Source organism: Heptranchias perlo, chromosome 37 (genome assembly GCF_035084215.1).
Source record: "Heptranchias perlo isolate sHepPer1 chromosome 37, sHepPer1.hap1, whole genome shotgun sequence".
NCBI lineage: Eukaryota > Metazoa > Chordata > Chondrichthyes > Hexanchiformes > Hexanchidae > Heptranchias > Heptranchias perlo.
The window spans coordinates 3,352,089-3,369,014 of NC_090361.1; the positions used below are offsets into that span (position 1 = coordinate 3,352,089).

The 16,926-nt window shown below is 48.4% G+C and overlaps 1 protein-coding gene across 1 annotated transcript in view; it reads right to left on the reverse strand.

Annotated features, from left to right (window-relative positions):
* Positions 1–300: 300 nt before the first annotated feature.
* man2b1 (mannosidase, alpha, class 2B, member 1) overlaps positions 301–16,926 on the reverse strand; it is a 31,764-nt gene continuing 15,138 nt past the window's right edge. The window contains exons 11-24 of the mRNA XM_067972972.1: positions 16,610–16,719; positions 14,303–14,410; positions 13,422–13,538; positions 11,328–11,537; positions 10,337–10,434; positions 9,219–9,336; positions 7,227–7,345; positions 5,783–5,884; positions 5,294–5,381; positions 4,708–4,788; positions 3,605–3,841; positions 2,826–2,975; positions 1,965–2,067; positions 301–1,484 (exon numbers count right to left, since the gene is read on the reverse strand). Of these exons, the coding sequence (XP_067829073.1) occupies positions 1,375–1,484; positions 1,965–2,067; positions 2,826–2,975; positions 3,605–3,841; positions 4,708–4,788; positions 5,294–5,381; positions 5,783–5,884; positions 7,227–7,345; positions 9,219–9,336; positions 10,337–10,434; positions 11,328–11,537; positions 13,422–13,538; positions 14,303–14,410; positions 16,610–16,719 (1,751 nt within the window). The 3' untranslated portion in view covers positions 301–1,374. The remainder of the gene's footprint in view (positions 1,485–1,964; positions 2,068–2,825; positions 2,976–3,604; positions 3,842–4,707; positions 4,789–5,293; positions 5,382–5,782; positions 5,885–7,226; positions 7,346–9,218; positions 9,337–10,336; positions 10,435–11,327; positions 11,538–13,421; positions 13,539–14,302; positions 14,411–16,609; positions 16,720–16,926) is intronic.

Consider the following 16,926-nt stretch of genomic DNA (forward strand, 5'->3'; position numbering starts at 1 on the left):
TTTGAGCACTTAACCAGCTCGGCCCAGAGCAGGGATGGACCCTGCCGATCTGAATAGAGTTTCTTGGTGCCTCGTGTTCTTTTCTGGTTACAAATTTTACACAGCAAAATTGGAAAAACCAAAGCTGTCTCAGGCCCCACCCTGTGGAATGCTGGTTATTGGTACAGGTGAGATCCCTCTTTAGTGAAATGTTTGAACCAGTTTGGTTTTCCCCTCTCTTCCCCCCCCCCCCCCCCCCCCCACCCATGACTGAACTATATTAGCCCAGCACTAGAACACTTACACTAACTTGGGTGCTAGTTTCAATTTTTGAAGCATTAACTTTTTTATTAAAAAATGGCAGATTGTGGTGCTTTACATCACCAGCGTAGAGACACAGGTGGCTTTCAGGCCCCGGCTAGGCCCAGTCTCACCCACTTCCGCTACTACTGGTTGCACTAAGTGCAGTAGCTGCCTTCTTAAAATCCATTTTTAGTAATCAACTTTATTTATTAAAACATTCACTTGCATGATAAAGTGGTCACAAAAGCAGTAACATGGAAACTTATTGCACTCTTCTTCCCTAGTCCTTGGTTTTTATGTATCTGAATCATGCAGGATCTCTGGGGTCAGCTTCTGTCTGATCTGTACTGTCACAGAATGTTTGGTTATAGTGTTTCAGCACTGGACTGTGTGTATGGCCCTTGAGTTGTCACAGCCTTTGAAATGAAGCCCTATTTATTGTGGCGATTCATTGCAAAGTAACAATCATTCCTGAGCAGGGGCTGAAGAGACAGTTTTGCTGTACAAAGGCCTGGGTAGAATTACTCAAACTGTTATCCTGCACCAAAAAGGACAGCAATAAACCCCATCCCACATGACAAGAAACATCCTTCTGGGCGGTGTGTCTCCCAGCTCTCTATGTTGTAAGGCTGCAGATTGGCATAGAACCAGCACATCAACCAATTGAATTATGCTCTGGCCAGAGAGTCTTATCTCTCTGGCCCTGCATTCTATTTGCCGAGAGGTCAGTTGGTTTGGGTTTTGCGGGGGTTGGATATATATACTGAAATCAGGTAGTTCCCTTACCTGTTTTATTAAAATAGTGATTGACAGCTTTCAGACCAGCTGATGATAGAAGCCCAATCCACAAAATATGGATAAAAGGACAGGAATTTGGAAACATGAAGCAGATTAAAAAGCAGTGCTGTTAGTTCCATATTACTTAAGGCAATTTCCAGCAAAGGGTAAAAGACCAGCAGAATCAAACCTGTAACTCAAGGATACTGTCTCTGTAAAGCAACAGATTGGACTCTTTTGGAAATCCATGTGCTTGCTGATTGTTTGGCTCATTCTCGCAGTATTCCCACGGTCCTGTTCATTCCCAGTGGGTGATTAGCGGTGCTGAATGTGAACACGGAATGTGCGGATCTCCATAGGATTTAAAACCACCGAATACCCGATTGGATCTTGACGGCTCGAGGTTGAATTGAGGGTTTTTGCTTCTGAAAGGGATAGAACGTAGTGTCAAACATCTCGCAATGGGGCCTCGTACTAACTACAAAGTATTCTTTGTGTTGCTCGGTGGGTGAGGGATGTTTACAGCTGCCAGAGTCTTTTATCCATCTATCTGGGTTCAAATAAGGAGCTGAAAGGGCATCCCTAACCAAATGTGGTACCAAAAGGTGAGGGAGGGGACAATCCGGGTTCCTGCCCATGTGAGGAATGCTCACTTGGGACACCCAGCAATAGAATGAAAGAGCACAGGCTACAGGAGAGGGGGACAGAATTGACAGCAGCACCAAGACACTGTGAGCCCATCTTATAAGTGAGCCAGGGGCCGGTTTCAGAGCAGCACTGGCAGAGGTAGTGGGGTCACTCCACGCCTCGCGCTCTCTATAGTCGGGGCAGAAAAGAAAAGGTAAGTGGGGGAAAGAGCTAAAGAGAGGGGGTTGTGGTCTTGATACTCAAACTGCAGGACCAACCTTGCATGGTTTTCCATGTAAGCCTGGACATGTCTTTCTTCTTCTGGTTGACACCCAGAGACATTTCCTCAACAGACGTGATCTTGAATGCAGAAAATAAATTCTGGAGAGAGAGAAACATGTAAATCAAATGCAAACAGCCATTCTTAGTCCAAGCAGGAAGTTTTGGTTACTTTTCTTCACCCTCTGGGATACAGTCCGCAGACCCTGGCCACCTTATGGTCCCTCGCCCAAGATGCCAGTCTCAGAGCATGGTTAGTGAGTGTCTGCAGACATTCAACCACGAGTGGCATCGCAGCCGAGCAGGATCTTGTCCTCGGGCAAAGTCCAAAGTTGTGTGTGATCAGAACCAGGGACCCTGGCTGCTAATTCCACCCCCCACCCTGCCGGTCCAGCTCAGGAGTGCTGAGGGTTACTACCTCCTGGCTGATTAGCTAACTCAGAGTGGGGATTAAATCTGGGCCTTTGCAGGTATGTAACTGGCTCAGTACCACACTGAGGGGAGGTCATAAAACAATGGGCCTGTTACACACTATCCTCAGAGCCCCCATCTCTTTATTCCCCTGCCCCCTCCCATCCCCCCAACACACAACCTGGTTATCTCATTTTCCCCTGACACACACGTCACTTGTGCAACCTGCCTCCTCACCTACACAGGGTGGATGCAGTGGAGCTGTCTCTCCATTATCCTGACATGGTTTTCCCCACTTCATTCCCAGACAATGGAGATTTCCAATAGACTGAAGCCCACCCTTTGTGAAACGAAGCCTCGAATTGTTTGATAGATATCCCTCCATCCTCACACCTTTCACTGTGTTTTGTCTCTTTAATTCACCATTTAAAATAAGAAACGGAACCTACAGCCAGATCCAGGGTGACAGGCTTCGAGTAGACGCTGCTCTCCCCCACTTCAAATTGGTGCTCCAGGCGTATCAGGATGGACTGGGAGTCCCACTGAGCCAGTGTTAGGAGATGGAGGTTGTAAGGCAGATCCGCCTTCAGGGCCGAGAACTGGAAATATCAGGAAAAACTGTACAGTTAAGGTGAAATAATGGAAAAAATAATTCAGTTGTATTACATATAATTTACAGCACAGAAACAGGCCATTTGGCCCAACAGCCTCCTCCCATCCTATCAGCATATTCTTCTATTCCTCATTGTTTATCTAGCTTCCCCTTAAATGCATCTATGCTATTTGCCATGTGATAGCGAGTTCCTCTCTCTGGATAAAGAAGTTTCTCCTGATTTCCCCTTTGGATTTATTAGTGACTGTACTATATTTGTGTCCTCTAGTTTTGGACTCTCCCACAACATCTTCTCTATGTCTACCCTATCAAACTCTTTCATAATTTTGAAGACCTCTATCAGGTCACCTTTTTTCTAGAGAAAAGAGCCCCAGCCTGTTCAGTCTTTCCTGATAGTTATAACCTCTCAGCTCAGTACTTGTGGCTGAGACACTTCAAAGTATTAACTATATAACATACGAGTCTCAAAACGTTTTTAAATGTATTAATTAGCAGCTCTCCATGGTGCTGCCAGTGAGCATCCAGTATGGAAAGGATGCTGCTGTAACACACTGCTGACTGAGCTCTTTCCCCCTCCCCTCAGACAATCCCAAAGCCATCATTAAATGGAGTTACCTCGGTAACGGGAGTCGGACGTGTGCTGTAGGGCGTCCCGGTGCCCTCGGCCATGACGATCTGTGGCGCCATGTACTCCGCCTGTGCTTGCAGTCTGTGCAGCTCAGCAGAGGCGTGGACTGTGTCCAGGAAGATGAGATGCTTCCCTCGCACGATTAGCCCCTTGCCATCGTAACCTGGCTCCGATAACTCCTCCTCGACACCTCGGCTATCGTCGTGCAACAGCCTCCGATGAACCTGTTACGATTAGCGAAGGATTTCAGTTATATGGTAATGACTGGGAGCCGGGGCCCATCACTCAATCACTTCAATCCCAGGGCACCAACAGGTGATCAATACTGTTACTAAATTCACCACAAAATTGAGATCTTATCTTCCAGGCAATTGCATTACTCCCATTTCCACCTTTAACTGTACTGGTATTTTTCTTATTGCCAATCTCTTCAGAGTGGGCAGAGTAAATGGGCTCCAGAGACAACTGGATATGTTTGTAGAGAGCGAAGGCGGTGAGGGATAGGGTGGGAAGGCAGGCAGGCGGGGCTTGTTGGGCCCAATGATCTCGGCCAGCTCCTAAAGAAGATCATGGCTGATCTGCACCTCAACTCCATTTACCCGCCGTTCCATATCTTGTCTCAGTTTTGACAGCCCCAACTGACCCCCAGCATCCACAGCCGTGGGGGGGGGGAAGGGAGTTCCAGATTTCTGTTACCCACTATTTGAAGTGCTTCCTGATTTCATTCCTGAACGGCCTAGCTCTAATTTTAAGATTACGTCCCCTTGTTCTTGATTCCCCCGCCGGAGGAAATAGTTTCTCAGTATCTACCCTATGAAATCCTTTCATCATTTTAAACACCCCAATCCGATCACCCCTCAATCTAAACTCAAGGGAATACAAGCCCAGTCTGAGACCCTGATCCTCCAGGTGAATAAATGGATGTTTCTTGGAAACTTCGCCTGAAGTCCTCGATTTCTTTTCTCCCCATGTTTCGATATAAATGAAAGTAAAGCAAGGAAATTATGTGATGCCTCCACGGTTGATTGGCTGGCTATTAGTTGTCGTCGGGGAAGAGGAAAAATAGGAGAAAACTTGGAGAGAGGTTTACCATGAGCTCGAGTGAACCGTCCATGATGCTGCTCCCTCCCTGCGATCGGTCGGTCAGCACAGTCAGCTGAATCTTGCCTTCCTGAAACAAGAACGTCGCCATTATTCCCACCTGTACAAGTGGTTTAGTGGCTAAACCCCCCTCCCCCCCCCCCCCCCGGTGCAGGGTGACCCTCGGCTTTCCAGTCTTCGTCTCAGCTTCGACCCGAGGCAGCAAGAGTGAGACAACTGGTCCCAGTGGCCCCTGGTTGTGCTTCCCCGCTCTGGTCACTGACCAGTGGCCCCTGGCTGTGCTTCCCCGCTCTGGTCACTGACCAGTGGCCCTGCTGCAAAAGGCATGAGTGCATACTCTGTGTGAAGACAGAATCAGACCTGGAGGTGATGCACCCAGTGGTGGAATAGTCTGTTGACAATCACTGTTTGGGGGTCACACTGAGATGTACTGGAGGGTGGACAATGCCCATGGGACTGTAGCCCAATAAAGGGGGGGGGGAGGGGGAGAGAGAGGGGGGAGGAAAACTCGGCTTTACTATAAAAGGGGGGCTTTTTAGGGTGGGGAATTAAAGTTAAAATAAAAATGGTGTTACCTTCATATAAATACGACTGTTCACAGGATAATAGTTTCCAGCAACCAGCTCGGTTTGATTGAGTGGCCATGTTGGTCGATAATCTCTCCTTGAAGCAAGAAGAGTAATTACAGAACGCAGTACAGCACACAAAATGTACCTCCCCAAACAGAACCCATTAGTAACCCGTACACTTCATTTAACTCCCACTCTTTGGCCGCGTTTTTGCAATTTAAAACCTCAGGTTCAGAGCAGACGTTTTGTGGAAAGTGCTGCCTACAGCTCACTGCTTCCCGGGCTGGAATTACACAATCCCACAGTATCTGAGATTTTACTTCACACGAGTGAATCAGCTGTGGTGTTGCCCACAGTCAGTTGATGATATACAAGATAACAGAGTTGGGTAAAACTTCTAGGCATCCCTGCACAGCATCACCTAGTGGCCTGAGCCCATGGTGACGCTGTTACAGACAACTGTTTACATACAGGATTTCAAATCCATATTCTTACTTCCGTAAAAGGATCTCTCTTCCGTTGGAATCCGTGTAGAAAATTCTCTCTGTTTTTAACGGCGTGTCAAAGCGACTGATAACTTCCTTGCCGATTTTGTCACTAAAGTTCAGGAGAAAGAAGGGAAACAGGAAGTTAAACTTGTCCCTCTGCCCTCAGTGGAATCAGATGCATGGATAATAATGAATGATTCTTCGAGTAGGGAACAGAGCCTCGAATGTCAGATGAAGCCCTGGTGCACTTTACAGAGACTTTAGTGTTTAAAGACAGTTGTTACTAAGGCTTCCGATGGGTTTGTGTATGTTATGACACAGTACTGCGACATGGCAACCAGGAGGCCCTAAGTCCAACTCCCTGACCCCGCGTGTCCAGGCCATTCGATCTCCCGGACCCCGCGTGTCCAGGCCATTCTATCTCCCGGACCCCGCGTGTCCAGGCCATTCTATCTCCCTGTCCCCGCGTGTCCAGGCCATTCTATCTCCCGGACCCCGCGTGTCCAGGCCATTCTATCTCCCGGACCCCGCGTGTCCAGGCCATTCTATCTCCCGGACCCCGCGTGTCCAGGCCATTCTATCTCCCTGACCCCGCGTGTCCAGGCCATTCTATCTCCCGGACCCCGCGTGTCCAGGCCATTCGATCTCCCTGACCCCGCGTGTCCAGGCCATTCTATCTCCCTGTCCCCGCGTGTCCAGGCCATTCTATCTCCCGGACCCCGCGTGTCCAGGCCATTCGATCTCCCTGTCCCCGCGTGTCCAGGCCATTCTATCTCCCGGACCCCGCGTGTCCAGGCCATTCGATCTCCCGGACCCCGCGTGTCCAGGCCATTCGATCTCCCTGACCCCGCGTGTCCAGGCCATTCTATCTCCCAGACCCCGCGTGTCCAGGCCATTCTATCTCCCGGACCCCGCGTGTCCAGGCCATTCTATCTCCCGGACCCCGCGTGTCCAGGCCATTCGATCTCCCTGACCCCGCGTGTCCAGGCCATTCTATCTCCCAGACCCCGCGTGTCCAGGCCATTCGATCTCCCGGACCCCGCGTGTCCAGGCCATTCTATCTCCCAGACCCCGCGTGTCCAGGCCATTCTATCTCCCAGACCCCGCGTGTCCAGGCCATTCTATCTCCCAGACCCCGCGTGTCCAGGCCATTCTATCTCCCAGACCCCGCGTGTCCAGGCCATTCTATCTCCCGGACCCCGCGTGTCCAGGCCATTCGATCTCCCGGACCCCGCGTGTCCAGGCCATTCTATCTCCCAGACCCCGCGTGTCCAGGCCATTCTATCTCCCAGACCCCGCGTGTCCAGGCCATTCTATCTCCCAGACCCCGCGTGTCCAGGCCATTCTATCTCCCAGACCCCGCGTGTCCAGGCCATTCTATCTCCCTGACCCCAGGCTGAGACACGACTAGCAGTAACAGAGCCTTTATATCTGGAATCCCGGATACTTACTGCACCGGAATAGGCCCGACAGTCCATTCTAGTTCAACAAACTTTTGGTTTTTGTAGAGTCGGACGACCTGGGAGCACCATGAGGAAAAGTTTTGATGAACTTCCTGAAATAAATCCGTCTGCAAAATGGATGAAAAGCAATGCTTTAATTTTTGTCACATATTTTCCCGCTCTGATCGATCCCCAATCTCTCCCCACACACCCTCAATCTTCCTCTCGTCCAATCTTCCTCCCACCCGATCTCCCCAGCTGACAGGGAGGATGGGTGACCTTCTCACAAGCCTCGCGTGATGATGTTGAGAAACCGGCTGCGTAACCCATAACTTGTCACCAAACCTCAGAACGACTGGTGTGGAGAATGGAAATATGTCACCAATGCACCAGGGCAGCCCTCAGAGGGTGTGAATGGGGCAGATTGTTGGGTAGAGTAGAGGGAGCTTTACTCTGTATTTAACTTATAATATGCCTGAACTAATATGTCCCACTCCAGAGACTTGAGCACAATATCTAGAATGACACTCCCAGTGCAGTACTGAGGGAGTGCTGCACTGTCAGAGGTGCCGTCAAACCCAGGCCCCATCTGTCCTCTCAGGTGTACGTAAAAGATGCTGTGACACTATTTCGAAGAAGAGCCGGGGAGTTCTCCCCGGTGTCCTGGGGCCAATATTTATCCGTCAATCAACATCACTAAAACAGATTATCTGGTCATTATCACATTGCTGTTTGTGGGATCTTGCTGTGCACAAATTGGCTGCCGAGTTTCCTACATTACAACAGTGACTACATTTCAAAAGTACTTCATTGGCTGTAAAGCGCTTTGGGACATCTGAAGGTCACGAAAGGTGCAATATAAATGCAAGTTCTTTCATTCTGAGCTGGGAGTGGTCGATGCCGACGCTGGGTCTCTAGCACTAACCTCCCTCTCCGCACTCCCACAATACAGGTGACTGAGGGACCACAGGTAACTCAAAAGTTTCTTTCTCCCCTTTCACCAATCCTCTTCCCTCTCCCACCCCACTAATGGAGCTGACCGTTGTTGGATAAACTTGTACAGGCACCACGTGTCCTCTGGACTGTCAGTCGGTTATCGTTCATGTCTGAGCCTAGAGGGGCAGCAGGGTTTTGCACCATGGGAAGAATCGTGGCCAAACCCGACCTTATTCCTGCCCAGCAGGAGCCTCTGGATCGGGATCAGGACTGGGAGCCCTGGCCGATTTCATCTCACCTCTGGCTCTTTTGCCATTTAACCTCTGAACCCTGGCTGATCTTCCTCTTCCCTAACCCTGAGGCCAATTCTAGCACCCTTACTGTTGCCTAATTTGAGGTTTATAGCACAGGAGGTCGTCATTCGGCCCATCGTGCCTGTGCCGGCTCTTTGAGCTATCCAATTAGTCCCACTCCCCCGCTCTTTCCCCATTGCCCTGCAAAATTTTCCTTTTCAAGTATTTATCCAATTCCCTTTTGAAAGTTACTATTGAATCTGCTCCTAACGCCCTTTCAGGCAGCGCATTCCAGATCAGAACAACTCGTTGAGTAAAATGATTTCTCCTCATCTCCCCTCTGGCTCTTTGGCCAATCTGTGTCCTCTGGTTACCGACCCTCCAGCCAGTGGAAACAGTTTTTTCTTATTTACTCTATCAAAACCCTTCATGATTTTGAACACCTCTGTTAAATGTCCCCTTAACCTTCTCTGCTCTAAGGAGAACCATCCCAGTCTCTCCACATAACTGAAGTCCCTCATCCCTGATACCATTCTAGTAAATCTCCTCTCCAAGGCCTTGACATCTTGAGATTCGCTAATTGAGCACAGACTGGGGCGGGGGGCAGAGTTCGAAGTGTAGACCCTCCCGGTCATTACACTCAGCTACTCGCTGGATAAATCCTTTAGATGTACAATTTCCGATCAGGTGCCCAGTGCTCAAACCCAAGCTACCTGGCCGCTCATTACATTTATAATAAAAATAGGAATACCCGCCTCTTACTTCTCTTTACCTGGACTGTGTACGTCTTCACATTTTTGGACAACGGGAAAGGATACTTCCCTGTCGGCCTAAAAATATAGGCTCCGGAGGCTTGGCTGTTTTCAATGTTGCCTGGACTAGCACTGTACCTATTCAAACAGATCAACAGCGTGGATTCAGTGATAACCCCAGCCTGAGAAGTAAAGGACTTAAAGCTTAAAGCTTCCCTCCGGAAGATGATAACCTTTGATGTGGTGTGGTTCCGCAGGGACCAGCGGGCCTCCAACAGTTCCCCAGACAGCGAGCGGAGACGCGCTGTTCGACCACGATGTGCATCACAGCCCAGGCCGATTCAGTCCCCACCGGACACAGGCACGCACCGCTTTCCAGCGGAGGTGGCTGGACAACGATCGGAAGCAGGAACCGAGCCTGAATTACAGCCTCCTTTGGCCAGGAGGTGCTGAGGCCAAGTGGAGGGGCCGTTGCATCACCCCAGCTGGGAGCAGCCAACTCAGCTCAGACTAGGGATCAAAGATGTGCCCCTGTCTCCTCTGTGTGGCTCAGTACCAGTCCAGAGGGTGCATTAAACCTCTGAACTATGGCAGCAAATTAAAATGTCTTGCATCTAGTGCTTTTACCTTAAGGTGTCCCAAAGGATTGTGAATCTTTGGAATTCTCTACCCCAGAGGGCTGTGGATGCTCAGTCACTGAGTATAATCAAGGCCGAGATCGACAGATTTTTGGACACTGAGGGAATCAAGGGATATGGGGATCGAGCAGGAAAGTGGAGTTGAGGTTGAAGATCAGCCATGATCTGATTGAATGGCAGAGCAGGCTCGAGGGGCCGTATGCCTACTCCTGCTCCTATTTCTTATGTGTACAAAAGTGTCCATCATGCTTCAAAGTATCTGACATGCAAATAAATTAAGAGGCCCCTCAATAATGCAAACTGCACACCATCCACTGGAGGGCTAGGGCTCAATGGGCCGAAGGGCCTTTCCCTGCTCCACACGTCATCAATTCCTGTAACACTGGAGTGTACTGTCTCGAGTGCTGAATAAGCCTGGTGATAAATGCTGATTAGAGTTGGATGGCAAAGCAAGATCTGGTTAATGGGCACAGAGAGCCCTCTGGACAAGGGTTACTTACCAGTGGAAACACTGAGTAACAGGTAGAGAAAGATTCTTGTGCAGGTTCTCAATCCCACTGATCAGTCCAGTGTCCTTGTCAAATAACACTCGGATATACTGCACATAAAGCACGAGAGAAAGAAAAAGAGTGACGTTTACAACCCGTGTCTCAGTATTAAACCCTCCCAGTGCCGGGGAGAGGATTTAACTGTTTGTTAATATTGAGAAAAACCAGGTGGAGGGACAGGATCCCCAGTGCAGGAGTAGCAGCGAAGACAAGGTGATCGGGAAGTTGTCACTTGCTTGCGTGGACTTGGGCAGTGAGTCGGCAGCTATTTGACTACGGGAGAGTCGCAGCCAAGCCCGACCATGCTCTCGCCCGACTGTCCACACACACGCACTCTCCAGCAGGATATGAATAGGGGTTCAGTACTCCCCAGTTGCCCTGATGTAAATGCACCCAGTGGTATGATACAAATCCACAGACCTGGAAGGTCCTCTGCTTGATACCTGGCCTGTGCTGATTTTGGGTCGGCTGTATGGGGGGAGGAAAACCTTCAGAGGAACAGGAGGAGGCCATTCAGCCCCTCGAGCCTGTTCCGCCATTCAATTAGATTATGGCTGATCTGTATTTTAACTCTATTTACCTGCCTTGGTTCCATATCTCTGCTGAACTCCATCTGCCACAGTTTTACCCACTCACTTAATCTATCAATGTCCCTTTGCAACTTTCTGCTCCCATCTACGCTGCTTACTGTGCCACTCAGACAAGGGCTCCAGCTTCTGACTCCTGCTGCAAAAACACATGTGTACAGACATCCAGTGAGGGCAAAAGCTTGGCTGCGATGCCTCACATGGTCGAAGTGCACACAGGCCCTCACTGTCTGGGTTCACATGTCAAGAACGGCCCAGAGGGTGGGCATCTCTCATGGAACTGCACCCCAGTATCAATCAGCACAAGGGTGGAGACAATAATTCTCCAATACTTCACCTTGGAAGAGACTGCTTACCTCATTTTCAACAGTGAGGGCTTTTTCTCTCTGGTTCTGCTGTCTCCTCACTGACCTGACCAGCCTGCTATACACAGAGCTGTCAGATACCTTGGACACACTGTAAGTGCTAAATCCCAACGCTGGCACCGAGGCCTGGAACACCAGCTCATTCACTGCGTAACCTCGGTCTTTACGGACTGCTTTCGTGAAATTTGACACGGCAACAACCTGAGAGACACAGAGATACACACGCACACAGAGACACACACACACACACACAAAGACACGCATGCGCACACACAAAGACACAGAGAGACACGCACGCACACACACACAGAGACACGGAGAAAAAGAGAAAAAAAAGAGGTTATTACCAAAAAACTCTATCATTAAAGTGCTGTGTTATGGAGCGATGGGAAGCAGAGCTGCTGATTTCAGCGATGCCACTCCATCACTGGGAAGTGAAAAAACATCACAGGCACTTTCACAAAGCAAATCTGGGGACAGCCACATTAAGCTGCTTTTTGGCACCTCCCAGTAGCAGGTTTGAGAGTGGGAGAAAGTCACCGGTCCAGCCTGTCAAATGCAGGAGACATCAGAGAGAGAGAGAGACACACTCAGGAGCAGGACTTTCTGGGGTAGTGAGAGTCATAATGTGATGATCATTATCTATCTCTGGGACTGGGGTTTAAAACGGACATTAGTGAACCAGTTGGGTTTTTACGACAATCCGGCAGCTTCACGACTGCTTTTACTGATTCCAGCTTTTATTTCCAGATTTTTTGAATTTAAATTCTCAAACTGGGGTGGTGGGATTTGAACTCACATTCTCTGGATTATTAGAAGACAGAGGGTGGTTGTAGAGGGTTGTTTTTCAAACTGGATGCCTGTGTCCAGCGGTGTGCCTCAGGGATCGGTGCTGGGTCCGCTGTTATTTGTTATTTATATTAATGATTTGGATGAGAATTTAGGAGGCATGGTTAGTAAGTTTGCAGATGACACCAAGATTGGTGGCATTGTGGACAGTGAAGAAGGTTATCTAGGATTGCAACGGGATCTTGATAAATTGGGCCAGTGGGCCGATGAATGGCAGATGGAGTTTAATTTAGATAAATGTGAGGTGATGCATTTTGGGAGATCGAATCGGGCCAGGACCTACTCCGTTAATGGTAGGGCGTTGGGGAGAGTTATAGAACAAAGAGATCTAGGAGTACAGGTTCATAGCTCCTTGAAAGTGGAGTCACAGGTGGATAGGGTGGTGAAGAAGGCATTCGGCATGCTTGGTTTCATTGGTCAGAACATTGAATGCAGGAGTTGGGATGTCTTGTTGAAGTTGTACAGGACATTAGTAAGGCCACACTTGGAATACTGTGTACAGTTCTGGTCACCCTATTATAGAAAGGATATTATTAAACTAGAAAGAGTGCAGAAAAGATTTACTAGGATGCTACCGGGACTTGATGGTTTGACTTATAGGGAGAGGTTAGATAGACTGGGACTTTTTTCCCTGGAGAGTAGGAGGTTGAGGGGTGATCTTATAGAAGTCTATAAAATAATGAGGGGCATAGATAAGGTAGATAGTCAAAATCTTTTCCCAAAGGTAGGGGAGTCTATAACGAGGGGACATAGATTTAAGGTGAGAGGGGAGAGATACAAAAGGGTCCAGAGGGTCAATTTTTTCACTCAAAGGGTGGTGAGTGTCTGGAACGATCTGCCAGAGGCAGTAGTAGAGGCGGGTACAATTTTGTCTTTTAAAAAGCATTTGGACAGTTACATGGGTAAGATGGGTATAGAGGGCTATGGGCCAAGTGCAGGCAATTGGGACTAGCTTAGTGGTATAAACTGGGCGACATGGACATGTTGGGCCGAAGGGCCTGTTTCCATGTTGTAAACTTCTATGATTCTATCTCTGGATTACTGGTCCAATAACATAACCAGTGGTGTATCATGCCTCATTATACAGAGGTAAAATTTGGCACTGCAACTCTTTGAGCCAGTGATTTTTAAGCTGTTAAATGACAGCACCCCTGAAACAGCAGGTTTACAAGATAACAAAAACCCTCCAGATATATCCAAGTCGCTTTTAAAAAATCGTATTTAGATTTACGTTACCTGGTTTAGTACCGAGCTGCCTTTGGGATCAGAAACAACGTATTTTGTGCCGTTGACAGGGACTCTCACGTACAGACTGACTTGTCTGGCCAAGGGATTGTAGACAGTAACTGTAAACTGGAGGCACAGACACGGGGTTAATACTGAACCTTAAATTGTACACAAGTGACACAGTGACAAACCCCCCAGAAAATAAAAGTGAAATAAACATTACTGGAACTCGAATGATAACCGCTATAATCTGACATCATAAGACAAACACTAAAAACAGAGCATCACGACCCATTGTCCTTTAAAGAACGTTAAACAATATTTGAAGTTAAATCTTTCTGGGCGACAAGTTTATGCCTCGACACCAGGCGGTGTCACTCAAATATCATTAGCTTTAAGTGAGACTTGCCTGGCCAATGGAATTCCCAAGGGTGAATTTATCCAACATACTAAACTGTCAGCCGTGGCTCAGTGGGGAGCGCACTCGCCTCTGAGTCAGAAGGTCGTGGGTTCAATTCCCACTCCAGAGACTTGAGCGCAAAATCTAGGCTGACACTCCCAGTGCCAGTACTGAGGGAGTGCTGCACTGTCAGAGGTGCTGTCTTTCAGATGAGATGTTAAACCGAGGCCCCGTCTGGCCTCTTAGGTGGATGTACTATTTTGAACAGCAGGGGAGTTCTCCCTTTATCCCTCAACCAACATCACTAAAATAGATTATTTGGTCATTATCACATTGCTGTTTGTGGGATCTTGCTGTGCACAAATTAGCTGCCGTGTTTCCTACATTACAACAGTGACTACACTTCAAAACTACTTCATTGGCTGTGAGGCGCTTTGGGATGTCCTGAGGTCGTGAAAGGTTCTATATAAATGCAAGTTACTGCACTTACTTTGCTGAGTCCTTCGATGCGAGGGCAGACGCTGATGTTGAGTTTGTTGCAGAAGATGAAATTCTGCTTCATCCCACTGAGACTTGACAGAGCGTTACTCACCAGCACCTACAGGTGAGAGAGCACAACATAAAGCACCAACACACGACAAATCTTCAACTAGAACACGCCAGCACAAGCAAATCCCCATCTCATCTGACCATTAAATGATAATTGTAAACAATTTTACAACACCAAGTTATAGTCCAGCAATTTTATTTTAAATTCACAAGCTTTCGGAGACTTCCTCCTTCCTTTATTGTGAATTTAAAATAAAATTGCTGGACTATAACTTGGTGTTGTAAAATTGTTTACAATTGTCAACCCCAGTCCATCACCGGCATCTCCACATCATTAAATGATACTGTGAGGGTGGTACCTCCAATGCAAAGCAGAGTTTTATATTATTTATCATAGCAGTTCCCTAATGCCTCAGCCCCTGGCATGGAATGTACTACAGAGGGGAGCTGGCTACTCCCTGGCATTTACATGGTGTTATTATTACCTGCCACTTGTCAGCCTAAGCCTGGATGTTATCCAGATCCTGCTGCAGCCTGGCATAGGCTGCTTCATTATCGGAGGGGTAGTGAATGGAATTGAACACTGTGGAAATCATCAGCAAACAGCTCCGTTCCTGACCTTATGACAGAGGGAAGGTCACTGATGAAGATAGCTGGCCCAGAAAACGTCCCTCAGAAACTCCTGCAGTGATGTCCTAAGGTTGCGATGACTGATTCATGGAGGTGCCTGGCTGTCCATCACCAGTCTCATAAGAACATAAGAAATTAGAGCAGGAGTAGGCCATACGACCCCTCGAGCCTGCTCCGCCATTCAATCAGATCATGGCTGATCTTCAACCTCACTTTCCTGCTTGATCCCCATCTCCCTTGAGTCCAGAAATCTATCCATCTCAACCTTGAACATTTTCAACAACTCAGCGTCCATAGCCCTCTGGGGTAGAGAATTCCATAGATTCAGAACCCTCTGAGTGAAGAAATTCCTCCTCATCTCAGTCTTAAATGGCCGCCCCCTTATCCTATGCCCCCTAGTTCTAGACTCTCTCGCCAGGGGAAACAGCCTCTCAGCATCTACCCTGTCAAGCATTCTCAGAATCTTATATGTTTCAATGAGATCACCTCTCATTCTTCTAAACTAGAGAGAATAGGTCCATTCTACTTAATCTCTCCTCATAGGACAACCCTCTCATCCCAGGAATCAATCTAGTGAACCTTTGTTGCACCACCTCTAAGGCAAGTATATCCTTCCTTAGATAAGGAGACCAAAACTGTACACAGTACTCCAGGTGAGGTCTCACCAAAGCCCTGTACAATTGTAGTAAGACTTCCTTACTCTTGTACTCCAACCCCTTTGCAATAAAGGCCAACATGCTGTTTGCCATGGACAGGATATTGGTAGGACTACAGAGCTTTGCTCTGATCCGTTGGTTGTGGAGCCGCTGAGCTGTCTATAGCCTGCTGCTTTTGGTGTTCAGTTTGCAGGTAGCCCCGTGTGCCAGCTTCACTCCTTCCAGGGTACACCTGGTGCTGCGCTTGGCATCCCTCTGCGATCTGGATTGAACCAGGGTTGGTCTCCTGGCTCAATGGCGATCGAAGAGTGAGGAATGTGCCGCACCTTGAGATTACAAATAGCAATGGTGTACAATTCCGCGGCTGCTAATGGCCCGCAGCACCTCATGGTTGCCCGATCTGTCTTTAGTCTGTCCCACGTGGCACGGTGATACTGGTACATTACACAATGGAGACAGGACTTTGTCTTCACAAGGACTGAGTGGTGGTCACTTCTACCACAGCTATGATGGACAGATGTATCTACAACGGGTAGAAGGGGAAAGTTCGGAGGAATACTGACCATAATAGTGTTGAAGAAATAGACAAGAAAGGTTGAGATGCTGAATATCACTTGGAGGAAACTCTGAGGGAAGAAAAGAATGTACTTTGGGTGGAGGACTTCAGTGTCCATCAGCAAGAGTGGCTTGGTCATCCAGCCACTGACCAAGCTGGCCGAGTCCCAAAGGATCTAGTTATCAGACTGCGCCTGAGTCAGGGAGTGAGGGAACCAGTATGAGGACGTAACCTACTTGGCCACATCCTCATCAGCCTACCCGCTGTAGATACATCCTTCCTTCTGTCTTCCCTTCCTCCTACAGCCACAGGCTTTTAAAACCCAAGTTTGGCGTCACCATTTACCAACGAACTATGGGCCTTGGCTACTCGATACAATCTGTAGGGAGGCAGATTCTGGTCGTACCTCACACCGGTCCCAGCCTTTGGCCAGTCTCTTGGCGTAATCGTCCGCGACATGCTGCCTCTCTGTGCCAGAGACAGCATCGTGATGCTGTGCCACACCCATCGCCTTCTCTAAATTTAAAAACGCCACACACATCGTTAATTCCATGTGATGATAAAACAGTAATTAAACTGCCATTTGACAGACTGGGTGAACAGAGAAGAGCACAAGTGAAGGTCAAACCTACACAGAGAGAAGAGGTCACTCACCTACCCCCCAACTGCAAAAATCTCATCTCCTCTGACTGGGAGCTAAGTCCCAGTGGGATTCAGTGCTGT